The sequence below is a fragment of the Accipiter gentilis genome, chromosome 14 (assembly GCF_929443795.1).
Source record: "Accipiter gentilis chromosome 14, bAccGen1.1, whole genome shotgun sequence".
NCBI lineage: Eukaryota > Metazoa > Chordata > Aves > Accipitriformes > Accipitridae > Astur > Astur gentilis.
Window position 1 is genome coordinate 12,759,346 of NC_064893.1, and position 19,061 is coordinate 12,778,406.

Here is a 19,061-nt window from a genome sequence, read left to right on the forward strand (position 1 = left end):
AAGAAATGGGAAAACTGCAAGTCCTATGCCAATGGGAAAGGATATCCTCCCTTAAAAGGTGTTTTCACCTCTGACTCATTCTTTCTGGAGGGTATACTGGCAAAATGATGTCCAAAAATGAGATGGCATGAATTCTTGGAGAGGCTTGGAGAAGTAATACACATGTTGAGGGATTTTTCACCTGAATTAATTTTGTGTCATCATTAATTTTAGATGTCTCTTTGCAGAAGCCCCCTCATAGAGAGACCATAGCTACCCTAAGACAAAATCTTTATTCATAGCATGTGTCCCCTAGTAAACTTGCTATGAGGAACGTTGAGGAATGGATCTTTCCTTGATGATCTCAGAAGATTATATTTGAGGACATCCTACAGTTGTTGTACACAAGCCATTATTCTTTGTTTCCATTATTATAACTATTGGGAGAGGGAACAGAAAACTCCTTGAAGAACGACTGATCCCAGTCAGATATTGGGAAGAAATGGTACCTTCATGTGTCCATGCATCACTCTGGTTTCTGTTGTCTTCACTCCCATTTATGCAACTGTAGCTGCCATTAGCAGTAGCGTTAGCATCAGTTATCATCTGGATGAAGGTGTTAATCCAAAGCTAACTGGATATCAGCAATGTTAAGCGAAGGTAGAATACCTGTCTGATGGCAGAATCAAGCTGTAAGTCAGTAGGGAGATAGTTTAGGAAAGTAAAATCAGCCTGAGAGATGTGTGGAATCTTATTCCTACCACGAGGAAGAAAAACCATACCTGTGAATGTAAGGGATGCTGCTAGAGAGCAGTCCAAGGGAGACCCAGCCTGGTAATGGGTTTCACACTGTCTGTGGACAGAACAAAGCTGAAAGGCAATGCTGTGTTGAGTCTCTGCCCATCGTCTAGAGACAAAGCACATTAGGAGGAGGAAAAAGTAATGCCTTTTTGTGCCGTTTCATGAGCGTCTCTGAAGCGATGTGCCCAGTCCTCTTGCAGTTTAAGTTAAATAAAGAAAATGCTGTACATGAGAGAAAAAAATGCATTGGAATGGTCAGCCTACAAACAAGGAAGGTATTCACCTTCAAAATAAGAATATCCACGGGGGTAAGGATTATCTGTCAACTATTTCCATGGTAATTATTAAAGAGAGGGGGCATTTTTCACAGTGTCAAGGATTAAGATCAAGAAACTATGCTTTTAGACTAAAGAAGGCAGCATTTATTTAGGTTATGGTCTTAGAGGAGCATGTTTTAAATTTTGGGGTTTGGGGTTTTGGGGGGGGTGATGTTGTTTTTTTGTTGTTTTTTTTTTTCTTTTAGAATAACCATATAGCTGTGTTGGCATGCTTGTTAGCGTAGTGGAAGCTTCCTGGTTTTGTACATGAAATATGTCATACAAGCAAAAGGTCTGAGGTTAGATTGTGCATTCACATGGGAAAGCAATTCAAGTATAATTTGGCGTATCGGTAGGCTGCTACAGAAATGTAATGTTTTTTGTTGAAGAGCACATAAGCAAAAGTATTAGTAACACTGATGTAATGAGAAACTAAAAAATTCAAGAGGGTCAGGGTAGATGATGTAAGTGATACTTGTTATCTCTGATCCCTCTAATTCTGCTGTTCACTGAAGTAATATCAGAAAGGACAAATAACATATTTCAACTACCGATGCAGAGATATACTCAAGATAAATGAAAATAGATCCTTCCAAACCCCTCAACCTCGAAAGACATATTTTATCCATGTCTATATTTTACACCAAGCCTTTCTTTTAATGTCTGATCTCTTAAAAAAAAAACAAACCAACAAAAAAACCCCACCAAACCCCAAACCTCTTCTTTGCAGTCATGTGTACGTGATTACTGGCAAATTCATTCATTAATCTTTCTAAGTGAAATGATTTTTTTTTCCCCAATACTCCTACTACTAACATTTTTCAGGCTGATAGATTGCACTCTTATAAGCTTCTAAATGGGGTATATAACAAATGTATTCCAATGAACTGAGAAAATGAGAGAAAGGGAGAAAACCCTTTGACTAACTCTGAGGTGTTATCTGTATAGTAAAAATAAATACGTGGTTCCAAATTACTCTGAATGCTTGAGTGTACGTATATGTTTTTGTGCTAAGCATGTTCAACTATAAACCTCACTTCAAAACCCATATTCTTTAGGGTAAGTTTTAAAGTTAATACCTACAGAATCTTTCCACAAGAGATAATTCACATTGTTCTCATATGCTTGTGTATTTTCAAATATCTAGGGGCTTGTCTGCACAAGGAAAATGAGGAAGTTGAGGGTAAATCAAATAAATTTAAATCCTTTAAGTGAGATTAAGCTGCTGCCAGGAGAAGTGAGAGTATTTCCACAGGGATTTAATATTCTTTAATTTGTAGAATATGGTAATAGAAAATAAAGAATATTTGAGAGGATGTCTACTCTGTTCCCCTGCTCCAAGGCAGGATTAACTATTTGCATTGACTTGACTTAGACTGAGTCTTCTCGGTCCTTTCAAGTCTCCTATTGCAGAGTCTTGCTGAGAACAACCAGGTTTCCACACGATGAGTTTATCACACTAAACTTGCCTGATCCACAATTTAGAATGCTACGATGTTTAAAGAATGATTTTGCATCTTAAATGCCTGGGTCAACTTTCCTATACCTTGTGGCTTTTCTTTGCAGAGAAACAAATTCATCATGGTTTTGTCCATTTTACAAAGGCATTTTGCTTTTGTGAGTTTAGTCTCTGACAAAACAAATGACTTGAGGGCAGACCGTAGCCATTAGGCTCACTCGGTATTGTCTGGAGGGAGGATAGCTTACAACATTTTCTAATCGAAACCTTCTTGTTTCTCTGCTATTTCCTTTGATTGACGAGAAGATGCATAGACCTTGAAGAATGAATGTGTATTCAGCCTCTTGATTGACAGGTGATATTGACTGTCAGTCTGGGGGTTTCACTTCACCAATACCACCAAGTCCAGCTTTGTTGATCCTGATACTTTTCCCACCAGTTACCTATTCAGTAGTCTTCTACTTGCCCAATTAGCTGTCCATACCCTCTTCTTGCCTAGTCTTTTCTGTCTATGCCTGTTCTTTCTCATCTGACATCGTCTCTAGGTGAATTTCTGATCTCTCTTACGATGTCCTAGCAGTATACAAAAGTTACCTTTGCTCTGCTAATACTTTGTGGGTGATCAAGTTGAATAAGCTGTTCCAGGAACATTTCCTCCATTCAAATAAAAGTGGCAAAAATAGTTCTTATTTTTGTATGAAAAAACCCAAAAGCATTTGGTATGACTCTGTGTATATGTCTGAGTAGGATAAATGCTATGCACAAAGGGAAAAAAAAAAAAAGTATGATTTATAAAGAAACGCTGACAGATGTGGCAGAAGTCACGAGAGACGCAACGTTCTCACAAGCTGGTGTCCTTCTGTAGTTTGCTGATACCATATGCTGCCGAACTCTGTCAGGTACCTACAGCAGCCACTGCAACTGAAAATGAAAAATTTGAGTGCTTTGAACTTGCTACAGGTCAGTTGAAAACTGTTTAGCTCAAATGTCTCGGTAATGGTGGTATAGCATGTATGGGGAAAATCTTTCGCTCCGGTCACCCTCAAACCTCCATGTTCACCTATGTGATAAGGTGATGTAGTACATGTTACTCTGTAATGACAATAATAATAGAAAAAAGAAGCCCACCTAGCAGAACTTGCTGACTCAGTGCCTACCCTCAGCTCCTGCAAGAAAACAACTATAATTGTTTTTTGAACTGTAGTTGTGTTCACACCGAGTGCAAGAGAGGCTTTACAGGAAAACGTTCATGTAAGGAAGGTTGTACCAGTTAAACAAAAGTGTGAATTTAATAATAGTTTCTGAAAAGTGTTAAGGGCATGCGCACTCCATCTTTCCCTCTATCTTGCTCCTATATATTTTTACTCCAGGCCATTCTTTGCTTCGAATTGACCATTTTCTCCAGAGTTCACTAATGGCTCAACATGCTGTCTATATAGATTATGTTGATATGGAAGGTGGTGTTTGCATCCATTTTTCTGCAGCATTTGATATTTTACTGTGATTTCTTTGGTATATGCATGTAGCTTTTTATGCACCCTATATGTTTTTGTCTCTTTAATTTAAAATTATTCTTCTTCTGTTTCCTAAAGTATCTGAGAAGAAATGTGGGCACTGATAGCTCTTTTCCTAGCAAAGCTGAAAGCAAGCAGCAGTTCTTGAAGAGACATAATGCAAACCTCTCCCCTTGATTACTGTTACCACTAACATGCTTCACTTGAACTCTTGCTCCCCTTCCAGTTTTGTTTTATTTCGTGAATCTTTGAGCTTTAGAGTCCATAGTTAGCTGCTGTTCTCTTTCTTTGCAGATGCCAGTGTATTATTACCCATCTGGTCAGTACCCTACCTCAACAACTCAGCAGTACAGACCCATTGCCTCAGTTCAGTACAATGCACAGCGGAGTCAACAGATCCCACAGACTGCACAGCAAGCAGGTATTTACATCTGTTACTCATTTCTTCAGCTGCTTGCAGTGCCTTTCACCAATAGGTGAAACCTATTGGTTGTGTTTTAATTTTGAATTCGAACAGCAGAGGAGAAAGCTGGTTGCTGTTCTGTTTGAAAATATGGTGAAAATTACAAATCGAGAAACCCTTTGCTTGGAGATACCAAGCAATGGAAGAGCAGAGGTTGCGTTCTCCGCCACTGCTGTTCTGCATGCAGTGCTATGTCCTCAGTGTCCGTGCTCCATGTGACAGGACACAGAGAGATCCAGGAGAGAACTGGTGTGAGCAGTCACATTGCATGTTCAGGCCAACTGTTGCAGTTTGTCCTTCATCACGCAAACTCCCCAGACATTTGGAAGACTCTACAAGGTGGATAGATTTGCAGTGATGCAGAAAGGGCTGGTCGTGCTCCACTACCTTCTGCTCTCCCTGAGCCCGAGGAGCGGTGAGGTGGTCCGTGTGGTTGGTGCCCATCGGCACCAGCTCCCTGCAGCGACGTGCGGCTGGAAGGGGGGCCGTTACACTGTAAGAGAGTGAGTAGCAGGTCTCACAGTGAACCGGTCTCTTTTCCTGCTGTGTCATGCCCCTCCTGATGACACCGGAGTAAGAGGGACGTAGGCAGAATTGGGCTGGTACGTGTCAGGGGAGGGCAGGTGTGGTGCTTGTGAAGGGGTGCTCACATTTCAAGGGAATAAACGGTTCTTCTGAGTTTGGAGATTTTTTTATTAAGTTGTTGATTGTCTGTTTCTTTAGTGCACATCTCCCCTCGTAGGGTGTCTCAAAGAGTAACTCCAAGGTATATGTTGTTTCCCGGTAGGGCTTGCGATTATAGACATGCCAGGTAGGACAAAGCATTCATTGTTCTGTCTGGGTTTGGCAGAAACCCTTCTGAATGGCAAAGCAGATTGCCTGCAAAGACATAGATACAAAAGTTTTTTAAGATGCAAGTCAAGAGTCTAGATATGAGATGTGAACAAGATTTATGGGGTCATCCAACCCATCAACCTGTCTCTGTAATGTGACTGCTGGCAATTTTGTTCACGCTGTCTGAGGCGATCAGGGAAACAAAGACACAGCAAACACAGCTATAACTAAGCAATTCATTACTTTTTTTTTTTTTTTTTTTTTTTTTTTTTAAGCTGTTCTGTGTTCTAATAAAATTGGTGGCATTTTGGTCATTGTCAGTGGTGGCTGACTGTGTCTGCTTTCATACCTTCATAATTATACATTCTTGAGAGAGAGGAGGGTGAAACATTGCACAAAGGTCATCTGTCTCTTCTAGCTTCTCCTGCCTGACAGTCTGGTACCATATTTATTATCTCTATATAGTGGGTCTTTGAACCTAAGTGCAAATCAACTTAGATGACATTATATGGGTCTACTGTGTTGTTATAAAATCATATTTACCAGTTTAATGCTACATCCATAGCATAGTGGAGATTATGGTAAATGAAGTGCACAAGAGATGGTCTGAAGTACTTGAGTGATGTTCTGGAGAAGATCCATCTATTTGATCTTGAGGAAATCCCGGTTTTAAAGATATATTGTAGCACAGGAGCTGTTATGTCTTAAGTACAGACAATGCACAGATGCAAATGCTAACTTTGTTTCTGTGTTTACTGCATCGTTTTCCTTACATGTTTGGAAAACATGAGTCAAGGAGTTTGTGTAAAATCTCTAGCGCGTCAGTCTTTTCCCGCAATTCCCTCTTTCAGCTGCCTGCTCAGTTGGAAACATTATTCTTCTCTCTTGTTTAAAAATGAAAACATTGTGACTACAGTTTGGACTCCCTGCTGTGGCAATGATTTGAAGCGTTTAGTTGTTCTCAGATCTTGAGACTTGGCTCAGAACAGATTCCTCAAGTTGATTCATCCCGTTGGGCTCAGATACATCCTTTCCCATAGCGGTCGTCCGAGCGTGTGATAGGTGTGCCAGGAAGCAGCTTGCAGTTCCCTACAGGTCTTTTCTTGGAGGTGGCGTAAGGATCATTTGAATTTACGTTCCACTGCATCCCTTGGTATTTGGAAAATAACTAGTTCTCCAAAATGTCGCATAATTTTACTAAAATAAAAGAGAAATGAAAGTATAGGAAAGCATATTATTTATGCTACAGATTTCTTGAAGGAAGGTTCACTGTAAGCACCGAGACACCAAAACCCCAAATGATTCAATGATGGTTTCGGGTGGCTTTGTGTCCAGTGTCACTGCATTTGCTTTCCTTACCATCAGCCTCCCCACACACATACATTTTGCTCCTCATGTGCCCTGTGGCTTCAGGCCACCTGCAAAACCCTCATCGCTTTTGGCTCCTCTTTGATGCCCCATAGCTGCTCACTGGGCAGGAGACGGTGTTTTGCCACCACAGCAGATTTACTGGCAGCACCTAAACAGAGCGAATAACTGCTTGCTCGTACTGCAGCCTTATGACAGGAGAGCAAGGGAGCTGGAGCGTCCCTCTGCTCTTTCAAGCCACAGATTTTTATGAAACTTCAGAAATGTCCTATCTTTGCAGCTTTCATCTCTCTGTCGAATGTGATAGAAATTAGACGATGAACTCAAAACGTACCTCTGCGGGTTATTTGAGGAAAACTGGCAGAGTAATCACACTCATTTTTTCCTTCAGAAACCAGTTTTAAAAAAGCAAAACACACAACCGCCAAAAAACCTTTTAAATCTTTCTAGAAACTTGTACATGACTGGAAAATAGCAATCAATGAGCGAGTGTTTCAGACCGTGGTTTCCCTTTCCATGCAGCCTTAGCTTCAGATCAGCACATGAGCAGGTTGTGCGGGATCTGGGAATAACTAGGGGCGGGAAAATGAAGATGTGAAGGAGAATAACGCTGGTGAAACAGAACTCAGGTCAGGAATATTGGGGATGGGAAGGGGGGGAGCAGATGGGAAAGAGGCAGATGAAAAGTTGATTTCTGAACTGGTTTTCCCAACGACCTCCCAACACTTGCTGCTACTTCGGAGGGAGGACAGCTGCAGTGCAGGCAGGCCCTTGGGAGCCCAGGCTGTCTGCCTGAACCTGCCAGCTGGGTCGTATGGCAGCATGAACAGGGAAGCAGCCTCAGCCTGGCAGCTCAGAAAATCTTTTATTGAAATAAAGAAGTTTGTCTGCTTGGAGGAGCTTTTGGAAGCTTTTGAGGCAGCACCAAGGAGTTCAGATCTTACATTCCCCATTTTGGGCTGCAGAGGTCGAAGTTTGATCTAATGCCAGCAATTTGTTTCATTTTTCTTAGAAAAGGTCTCGTCAGGAGCAGAGCAATATTGATGACTTTTTCAGCAAACAGCTAAAGTAAAATGTCAGCACAACATCTGTGGTGGCTAAGGGAGCCTGTACTCTCTCGTGGCTCTGGAAGGAGAGCAATATTAAGTTAAAATGGCTCCAGGGTAGAAAAAAAAGATGAGCTCACCTAAAATTAGATTAGAGCTCTGGCAGCAATAAATCATTTGGAGAGAAGGATGAGAACTTTTTTGTGCGTTTATTTAGATTTTTATTTTTATTTTTTTTCCTTAAGTGCTGGCTTGTATGGGAACATAAGTGACCCATTTCTGTCAGAAGCCTGGTACAAAGAGCATTGTCCACGAAGATTTTATAAAATCCTCTGCCATTTGAATTACGTGTGCTTCTGTTCAAGCCAAAATATGGTATGTGACGGCATGGTAGCATGGTCTGTGAACAGAAATACTTTTATTTCACTCAGATACATACCATCGTTGCTCTTCTTCATTATGCTTCTTCTGCACCATTCTTGTGTCCAGTCCTGCGCAGTAAAGAGTTTTTCAAAGTGTTGCCAATGAGTGGGGCCAGGGTCAAGGCGGTGTCTGTCACACTGTGACATGCGTGTGACATCATAGGTGGATTCTTAGGGTGCGTTCAGGCAGCTGTTCTCAAAACCAGTATGCTCATTCTTCAGACTCTTTGGGTATGTTGCTATTACTCATTTCTGCACTCTATAACAGATGATACTTAAGATACTGTGAAATGCCCAGTTCTGTAACTACACAAAAGAAAATATTATTTCTGTGTTCTCATCTAGCAGTACTCTATAAATTGCACATCTAGCATCATCGGTATTTCATTCTTCAGTAATTCTCTCTATATTGATAGTTTTGAAGGCTTTCAATCCTAGTTATTGTGTTTGAATAGAAAAACAGAGATATATTGATGATAAATCAGTAATGATTTGTATTTTATCATGACAGAAGAAATCAGCAATGCGTTATTTTATATCCGTGTCTCTGTATTTTCTTTCATTATAGCAAGTGCTGTGCACTTTGAGGATTTTTCGTCTTTAGTGTGCTTTACAAGCAAGAGCTGGATAAGTACATGAGTATTACTTTGGTATATGCACCTGTTCTTATTGCTCTTCACAAATGAACAAGCTGCAACAAATAACATTATTTTTTCCTGCTGGTTCATTGTTGTATGTCTGCCTCGTGTTCCAGGTAATTTCAGAGCACAACAGAAATTTTATGGGTAAAATAATATCTAGATTCTTGTTTGGGCCTAGCTCTAAAAGGCAGTTAGCATGGTTTTTCACACAGTCGTAAGGTAAAAATCTGTGGCATGTGTTTTGCTTCACTAATGAAGATCACCTTTTGAGGGGAATACAACTAAGACCTATAGTATTTGATTAAAAAACAAATCTTCCAGCCAACGGTTTACACTATAATATTTCCAGAGTAAATAAGATGGTATTTGGCATAATTGGATGGTCTGTAATTCCTGCAATTAATGTAATGATTTTAGGATTTCTCATACATTTGAGAATAAACAAATGTTGCCATTATAACCCGTTTCAGCGCCCAGATAGCATGAGAAGGCACAGATTGCACAGGAAATCTCTGCCTTTCCTAAAAGCAGTATTGTTGGTTGTGTACAGTAGGCAAAGGAAGTTGTCGTGTGAAGGAAGTATATATCTGAACACTGCGTTGATCTAGAATCCTTTCTTAATAAGTATACATGGATCTTCTGTAAACAGCAAATGTTCGCCTTGAAGGAAAGGTAATATTTGTGATGGAGTACTGTATTATTAGCCTTTACAGCTTCCAGTAAGGAAGAAGAGGCAATTGTCACTTTAATGCATCTCTGAAACAAATTTTAAGTGAAGATACCATGTACCTTAACAGAGTCCATAAATTTGTTTAGGTAGAATTCAGAGTCAAATTGACAATGAAATACTGAATTTTTGCTTAATTTAATCATTTGGGTGTTGGCATAATTGAAGAGTGTTATCTTCAAGTCTCTTTCATCGTCTTTGTCTCCTGAAAGCATTTGTCACTATAAACTGATACTGAGAGGAAAAAAAAAATGGGGGAAGGGAAATGTGCAGCACTAAAAAAAAATTGGTTTGTTATCATGGTCATTAGAGAACCTTATAAAGAAAGATTGCCACTTTCTACCTTCATTAGCAACCTGACAGGAGCTCATGGTCTATGATAGATTTGTTTGCATAATTCCCTCTATAATTTCTGTGCTTATATAAACATAAACAACTTAAATTTTTAAGTATCTAATTATCTGAGGAAACTATTTCTCCAACAGTAATTGCTTACTGCACCATTGAAACAGATTTGTACGGAAGGTGTCCATCTGTGTTTAATGCTATTTTTTTCCTGCGGATACTGCTGCTCCTGAAAAACACTGCAAGGGTTGTGTGTCTCATTTTTACAGGGGCTTAACAGGAATGGGAGGGACAGAGCCCTACTGTTTTATATACTTAAGTGTAGTGCTACGTTCATTAATGTTGATGCAAGGCTTTGAAATTTAAAAGCATTTTATGAAACAGTAGGGCCAGGTCAAGAAGGAGTTTGCAGCAATTGCAGTAGGAGGACTAAGTTCAAAATCGTGATCTTGAAGTGATCCGCATCAATATTATTAGTTTCTTTGCAAGTATTTTATGTTTCAGTTGCCCAGAAACTTTAAGCTTTACCTACAAACGCTTCCATTTGGACAGTACTGAGTGTCTCAGACCATGAGCATCTGCAAGGCAGAGCTCAGCGCTCCTCCTGCCAGCTGCCTTAGAGACTTCTGATGGATGTGCCATGGAGATGCCTGTAGCAAACCTAGAGGACTGCTTGTCAGGCTTGTTCTTCTCCCTGCCTGCCCACCTCCCCCCCCCCCATCTCATCTGGAAAAGATGGAGGCCTTCTTGGGTTTTGGTTGGTTTTTTTCTTTTTTTTTAATTTAATTTTATAATCTGGTTCTAACATTAGGCATTCCCATGGTATGAGGAACCTGGATGCCTTGGCCCGAGAGGGTGTCAACCCATGCTGTGCACTGCAGGGGAAATGCTCGCCGGGATCTCTGCTGTTCAGGGACGTTCTCCATCTTTCTTGCAGTGCGTTCTTTAAAGGTGTGAAGGAACAGAGAATTAAGTGCATGAAAAAGAAGGGCATAAAGCAAGAAACCTGCTTAGTTCTGATTACATATTTTATGTTCTTTTTGCAAGTTTAACGTCTTGCTTTTATAGTATTTCGCTATTGTATACAGTGTGTGATTAAGATTAGCTCTAAGACCCATCCACCTCCTCAGTGTTTCCTATTAGCCACCCATAGGGAGTTTCCTACCTAGAGTTTTGCACCCTGGATTTCATTCCCCTACTGCTGGAGGAGGATTCTGTGACTGAATACTGCATTTGATGCTTTTCAGAAGCTTGCTGGGAGAGCCAGGACTAGACCTTAACAGTTTTTAAATTTCTAGTCTTAGAAACACTAAATCCTGTTGTCCTTCTGACATTAAGCAATAGTGCTGCACCAGTACTGAACCAGCATTCAGCTTTACAGAATGTCTGTAATTTAAATTAATAGCAGAATTAATACTTTCACACTCACTGCAGCATACTTGATTCTGAAAATTGAAAGGCAATATCACTTTTGTCAAAAAGCTTTGTTCTTCCTCAGATGACTTGTTTAATTATTCAGCATTCACACCAAGAGAGAACAAATATTGAGGGAAGAGAACACTGGTAAGCTCGACAGGCATTGATTTGTGGTTTTCTTTCAAGGCTTCTCAACTTTTGTTCAACTTCTCTAGCACTAATTAAAATCTAAGCTATTTCTGACAGAGTTCCTACAGTTTCACACTAAAATGCAAATTTAAATTTAAAAAAAAAAAATTTTTTTTTTTTTTTTTGAGAATTAGTATATGTTTAATCTCATGTCAGTTAATGTACAGGAGCAAGCAGAGAGAGAAAAGATTTCTAGCAGCATTGTGCAGTGGACAGGACATCAAAATAGCCTGTGTAAAAATTGCAGAGGCCACACTAAGATGGAGGGAGCGCTCTAAGGTTTTCAACAATGTCTACAAAGAATCTTTGTATTTCTATCTTTTCTTTGCCAAAAAAGAGTCATACATCATCTCTATTGCTAATTCTGTGTTGAATCCATGCACAGCGCTTCCACTTCTTGCAATGGGATTTTCCAGCAGTGAATAATTGAGAGGTTTATATTGTAGTCCTTGAGAGCAAAGACAGATTTCATCTTTTCTTTTTTTTTCTTTTGGGTTGAGTTGTTTGTTTGTTTGTTTTCCCGATACCATCCTGCCATCGCTAGAACTGGTGGAGTCCCACCATCGACAGAAATGCTAGAAGGCCTCTCTGGAGGGGTAGAGGCCATCTCTAGCTCTGCTTCAGGCATGCTGCTCACAGGAGGTCTCTAGGCTTTGGGGCTTGGTTTTCTGTAACTTTCCTGCAGATGAAAGCATGCAGTGGGATGGAGAAGTGCAGGAGGGCTTTTGGGTCTAAGCTAGTAATTGAAGAAATACTCAAAAAGTACACCAGACATCTGTGCTGCAGAGCGGGGGGGGGGGGGGGGGGGGGTTGCCTTACAGTTGCTATTGATTGAGGATTTAAGAATCAAAGCACACTTTGCAGTTGTAAAACTTAATAGAACAGGACATTTATTTAGAGTGGGATGCAGCAGAAGAAATGCATGTTGAGTATGAGTTGCCTGGAAGAAAGGCCACAGCGTGTGTTCAGTGTTAGGGCAGAGGAACTCAAGAACGATGTCCCAGTAACTGAAGCACTGTTCTGCTGACCAGCCCCGATAGGTAAAAAGGTCCCAGTGCCTTTACCTGAATTTTGTTCAAACTTTGTTACAGTCAGTCGCTGTTTGCCTAAACTGTCTGCAAGAACAGCATCCCTCTGCAATTGCAAGGACATTTTTATTTTGACTCAGCAATGTTGGATACATAGAATGTATGCATTTATATAGTAAGTGAGCAATTGTCTTAATTTCTCTTTTGTTTGTTTGCAAGTGAAATAAGGCTGATAGTGTGGGTTTGTGAAGGAGGCAGCCCTTGAGTCTTTTCAAAGAGAAGAGCTGGTTTCTTCAACAACAGGCAAGGATGCCTGATACCTCTCCAAAGAGTTCTTCACCTCTTCCCCAGGTCCTGCTGTCTGTTGCAGCTTGCTCTTTATGCACCAGAGCAGAGAGCATTCCTGCAGCATGAGCTAATTGTAATGTGTGATGGCTGGTAGCTGTCATTTGTATTGGACAGAAAATTAAAAAAAATTGAATTTGCTGTCTGAGTGTCTGGTTCTAACAACAGCTTGATTATTTCTGTTATTACTAGTGATACATAGCCCCTGCTGAGGTTTCACTTCCAGTGGGTATCACTGGCATTTATCATTATGAACGATAAGGATAAACGCAGGTTTTCTTGCTGCAGACTCTGGTGAGGGTTCCTTCATGGCTAATAGGATGTAGATTGAGAAGGGAAAGAGGTGATTCTTTACTCAGCCTTTGCTGCCAGTCTAAAGACCTAGCTGTAAATAGGAGTCATTTTACATTAATTCACTCCAGAACTTCACTTACATTAACTTACTGTTTCTGCTTCTGTTTATGTGCTGGTGGCAAGACATGACTATATCCTCATCAGGAATGTTATTTTCAGGATGGAGAGACAAATAAGCACACTACTCAATATGTTGAACTGAAATTCCTTTTTACACAATGCTTTTTTTTGGAGTTTGAATCCCTAACACAACCGTACCTGAATAACGGGAAGTTAGATAAGCTTCTACCCCAGTTTATCTGGAAGAAGCTGATATTAGAAGCATTTTAACACAGATTTTCCTTCTGTATTTTTACATATGTAATTTAATTTTTGTTTTCAGTGCAGTTCCCAGGATCCTAATGTCTTAGTGATAAATACAGTCTTTTGACTACTGTCATACAAGCACTTAAGAACAAGGAAAGGAAAAGAGGCCAATCTGTGCAATACTGATTTTTGTACCGTAATCATACCAAGGAGCTACAGCTAGCCTTGAGAGCTCTCTGTGCTAAGAACTGTATATATAAATGTGAAGAGATTTTCTTTTTCACTCCTGGGACCCAGCACAGAGCTTGCATCCAGGCCTAAAAGAATATTAAGGTAGGCAACATGGTGGCCATCCAATTCAGGGCTGTTGTCCATCTCTAAAAAGTTCCTTAGATGGCTTAGGTAAATCAGAAAAAGAAAGAAAAAGCTTTTACTGTGGCAGCTGTTCATTCATTTGCTACCTGTAAAACATTGGGCACCCAAAGTTCCTACTGAGTGCTGAAAACAGTAAGTAGCTTTTGGGAACATACGTGTGCTTTTCTAAATATTACTGTTTGGAATAATTCATGTGTTTGCAAGTGTTTGAATTTCTCTTCATCTTCAGTCTTGGTGTTCTTTATATTTGCTCATACAATGAGAAGCCACAGCCATCATGAGAAGTGACTAGTGGATTTTGCCTGTAATAACAGCAGTCTTTTGCATGTTGTGAATCATTTATTTTTGAGACCTTAGCCTTGTGGCATTACTTAAGGGAAAAAAAAAGTGCAGACATTTCTGAGCAAGCAAATATTTAGGCTATATAGATATATAAGTATCCTTGCTCTTTTTGTCAGCTCGTGTTATCAAAACAATTTATTATATGCTTCAGCACTGTCCTCAGGGCTTCCAAGTACCATGCTGGTAAAACAGAACATCTTCAATAGCATCTGCTCAACAATGCTGCATTTCCAGTTTGTGCTTTGTTGGGAACTACCTTTCATCAGGTGCTGAGTCTGCAGGGGTGCAAAAGACTGGATTTTTACAGGACCTACAAAGGAACCTCCAGAAATTAAAATTTTAAGGTTGCCAAGTGCCACTTTATAGAATAAGCAAAAGAAGGGAAATGCGTTAAATTATAAGAAGGAATGTGCTCCTTCAAAATGATTGCTGCGTTAATAGTTTGTATCAAATGGCAATTTTAATTCTGTCTCTATCAGAGAAATAGAAAGCAATTAATCTTTTGTAGCACATTGTGAAAAATAAGGGCTTAAACAGGATCTCAGTGAGGCCGTTCCTTCACTTAACCTTGAGCTGGGCAATAAATAATTATAAATGCAGCTACATTGCAAAGCAAAAGTAATTTGGTGGAATAGAATTATCATCTAATGCAGGAACTAGAAATCTGAATTAGGTTTCCTGATGTTCTTTGTTGCAGAAAAGTGTGAATTTGCCTGTGTTTTGTGTGTAAAAATGTGGAGCTGGGTTTTACCAAGCACCTTTTATACCCAAGCTATCGCTAAATGATTTGTATTGCATTCCTGGTATAGGCAAATGCTCTTGCGCTCTCTCAGCTAAAACTCACATAAAGCCTCTGATGATAGGACTTGTTTTATGGTGGGAGAAGGTGGTGTCCAAGGTGTGTGGGTGTATTAACATCTTTCAAATAATTTCCTGCTCTTCACTCATGGCACCACATCATCAGTGCTGCCTTCCGCGAAATTTTTGGTGGTACCACATCATATAAAGTTTCTGCTCCATTGTGGTGAGCCTATGAGGAGACTAAAGATACAAGTCAGAGTTGCTTCAGCCTGAGTCTCTCTTCCCTGCCCGTGCAGCTTCAGGGGATGCCTTTCCCCTCACTGCCACACTGCTGTTCCTTACAGCTTCCGTGCATGCCTTGCAGATCCCAAAGCGGTGTTGCTAACCTCACTTCACCTTGGGGCTTTTCAGCCAACTCCATAGAAGCCAGTCAGTGAAAGGGTCAGTGAAGCAGATATGACATGGGTCATCACTTGATATCATGGAGCAGTGTACAGGATGCTCTGATAAGGAGAGGCAAAGGATGGGGGGGTGGGGAGCAGGAGTGAAAAGAGCTGTATTTTTCTGCTGCAGATCCATGCCTCAGCATACTGGCCCACTGGAGCAATAGGCAGGAGCCATTCAAGCCCCTGGCTAGCTCCATAAAAATGGGAAGCCATGAGTTTGTTATGTCAGGGTCATGCTAAGGAAGAAAACACTCCAAAGTAAAATAAACCAAATATTATTCTACTTTTCTTTGAATTGCTCATCTCTGTCTCCCAGAAATGTGGCCTTGCAATATAAGGAGCAAGAAACTTGTTCCTAGGAAACATCACTAGCAATAGCAGTGCATTTGTAGGGTATTGTTGAGTCTGCACACCGGTGCCACTAATTTCATAGCAGTACCATATGTCTGCAATGAACCATATTTATATTTCCATGGTGGAAACTCCGCCGTGATAAAGACTCATTTGCTTTTATCCATTTTGTCTATGTGTTGATAGTGAGCTATGGAGTGTTTACAAACTAAATGGAAGAGATTTCTTAGTTTTATAAAATGTGAAAAATAAATGTAACGTGTAATTGTGCACACACTCTTCACTTCTTCTGTGCAAATTTGAGACTAACCAAATGGCTACAAAGGCTGATGTGGTATGCTTCAATTTGACAGAAGTTAAGGAAGTGTTGCTTGGACATTTTTTCCCTTTCCCCCCCGCCCTTTGATGTATTTGTTACATTATAAGGAAGAAAGTGGAAGTGCAGAGCTATTCATTTTTATTAAGAGTTGTAGTCAGGTGAGCAGTGTGAGGTAGGACCAAGTCTTTTTAGTCCTCAAATAAATGAGATTTCTGACCAATTTGAAGCCTGAAGGAGGGCACAGTTAGTTCAATTTCTGTCTGCTCATTCTACTCAGTCCTGATGAATATGTTACATGAGTTTACAGTGGTGTTTGAAATGCATTAGGCAGCTCATTTGTGCTATTATATGGCCCATTGTGTAAATATAGAATGATACGATTTATTGGAGAAACAGGTGTGGGCATGTGGAAATACAATTTGCCTTAGAGAGTTGTTTCTAATTGACTAGTAAAACGCTGTTTCCGAGTAGGCCATAATTAGTCAGCCAGAGCTCTTTTCCTGAGTTTCCTCCTGTAAATGAACAGACTCAGCACATCTATCAAGTCAAAACTGAGAAAATGAGAGGGGAAAAAGCCTGAGTCTCCAATGAGCAAAGTGGTTGTATTTCTGTGAAGCAATCCCAGCAGGGTGCTTTGCTGAGTGATCCCAACATTGGCTTTGAAAAGAAATCCTGAATTTCTCATTTCTCGTAGGTTTGTTAAAGTTTTAATACACTTATGGTGGCTACTCATGCCAAGAGCGATGGCCTAAAAAATGGGCTGATAAACCCAAACCTTTCTCTGATACTCTCTTAAGAAGTGTCTCACATTTTCTCTCATCTTCTTTTCATTACATTGTGGTGTGCAAATACATTGGTAGTCGCTGTAATAGCTCTCGTCATGCTGAGCTCACTAAGCACAAAAGTGAATGTCAAAAACTTGTGTTGAATATCTGTTTTACAGCAGCATTGTTACAGTGCTTTCAAAATCTTTAGGTCTGGACATGTTTAATCTGGAGATGAAACAAGAGATAACCCACTTGTTATAATATATTGTAGTAATTTGAAAATCTCAGTAAGTTTTGGTAAGCAGAAATGTGATCTAGCTTGACTTTTATATGTATTGTGTTGGTGACAGACCTGTCACGCTGAGAGGTAGGACTTCACTGTGCATGCTATGCTGGTGATGGAACAGGGGTAGATGTTGGTGGATCTGCTGTGCAGGTGGTTGATTTCAGACCCCGCTTTAGTAGATTCAAGAATATCTCATTTATCTTCTTGTTCTGCAATCTGGGAATGAGATTTATTTTTTAATACCTGAAAGTCAAAGGACTCCCAGCTATCCATTGTTTAGTGCAAGGTCCATAGAGCTTACTGGTTGGAGAAGGATACTTGCAGGGAAGGCACACTTCCTTGGTGTGGAAAAGAGGAGAATGTTTGGGTGTGCATTACAGGAGTCAGCTCTCAGAAAACCACCTGCTTAATTTGCAAGAGTTGACTTCTCTTCAAAAATCCTAAAAACTAGCTGGTTGCAGTGAAACCCAGAAGTCCAACAGTTAGGTGGAGTCGTGTATAATTTCATAGCTGGGTTGTGCTGTAAATGAGCAAAAGCCATAATGTTCCAAATTGTTGTTCAATTCCTTAGGTCAAGGTCATGCGTCGTGTCTTTCCAGTGGTTTTGAAACTAGGCATAATTGTATAGTCATTTTCTGAGAACATCCATGAGTTGCTTAAGAAACTGCCTTAGTCTTGCTGCACAGTGAGGGTATTAAAAGCATTCTTTCAGGATTCAGTATACCAGCTGAATTTTTACCTTTGCTCAAAAAGTGGCTATCCAAGCATTTTCTGTTGCTTCCTAGTGTCTAAAGAAGGACAGAACTAAGAAGAAGATACTGAATCTGTCCTTTTTAAAACCTTGTTTCTTTAAACACCTGCAATTTCTACAACTGACTGTATCTGTCATAATAGAAACACAGCCTGTGGGCCGCTGGTGTTCTTGGGAAGAATTGTGTTGGCCCTGAGAGCTGCCCTTTGTTGCATGAATGTTGGGGACTTCCTAGTACCAGCAGCTCAGTCTTGTTTAAAAAGTACTTAAGATTATTATTTTTTTTCTTGGAAACAATTTTGTGAGGTTAAGAGCAGTCACTGTATGACAGAAGCAAAGGTGAAACAGGCAACGCTTATTGAAATCATTCCCCCAAATTGGTTGCTTTCATGTGAAAACCAGTTGCCTCCTTTGTCTTGTCCTTTTTTCTCCCTGCAGTGGAGCTGTGGGCCACTGAAGTGCTTACTTACATCCATTCCTGTTCAGGTAATCATTTCAGGGATATGAGCCCCATCTTGCTCAATAGGACTTGCTTACATGTTTTAAATGCTTTCCTGTATAAGGATTATTTTCCCCATATCTGAGGCAAGAGCATAAGCAGAACTGAGCAATACTGCTTCCTAAGGCACAGCAGATTCTGTTCTGATTCCAGCTGATTTCTTAACATCTTCTGTACCCATGCTTTGTGATGACCCCAAGACCAGATAAGTTTGCGTGGAGCTCTTTTGCCCATTTATTTTTCAGTATGCTTTGTGCCAATCTGTTTCTTTCCAAAGATGAACATCCTTTATACAATTAAGAAAAGCCCCACGTGTGACTTCCGAGTATGAGAACATGCATAGACAGGTACATTCTTCCTTCTATGGCTAAACAAAGAGGAAAGAAAACTTGTGGCTTCAAGCGCCAACTCTCCCCACTGCAAGAGGTTAACATTTGACAAGATGACTGCCCTTTCGAGGTATCCCAGCAAAAGCAGATGCAGATTTTGTCAAGGCTTGATATTTTGAAATTCACTTTGCCTCCTCAGCGTACTTCTCACAGGCTTCTTCCCACGGCTCACAAAGGATCC

At 40.3% G+C, this 19,061-nt stretch overlaps 1 protein-coding gene across 12 annotated transcripts in view; it reads left to right on the forward strand.

Moving 5' to 3' along the window:
* Positions 1–19,061, forward strand: part of ARPP21 (cAMP regulated phosphoprotein 21) — a 146,198-nt gene that overhangs the window by 102,509 nt on the left and 24,628 nt on the right. For 11 of the 12 annotated variants that reach the window (XM_049817070.1, XM_049817072.1, XM_049817069.1 and 8 more), the window contains one exon: positions 4,365–4,491. The exons of the other annotated variant lie outside the window; for it this stretch is intronic. In XM_049817070.1, the coding sequence (XP_049673027.1) occupies positions 4,365–4,491 (127 nt within the window). The remainder of the gene's footprint in view (positions 1–4,364; positions 4,492–19,061) is intronic. 12 annotated transcript variants of the gene reach the window in all.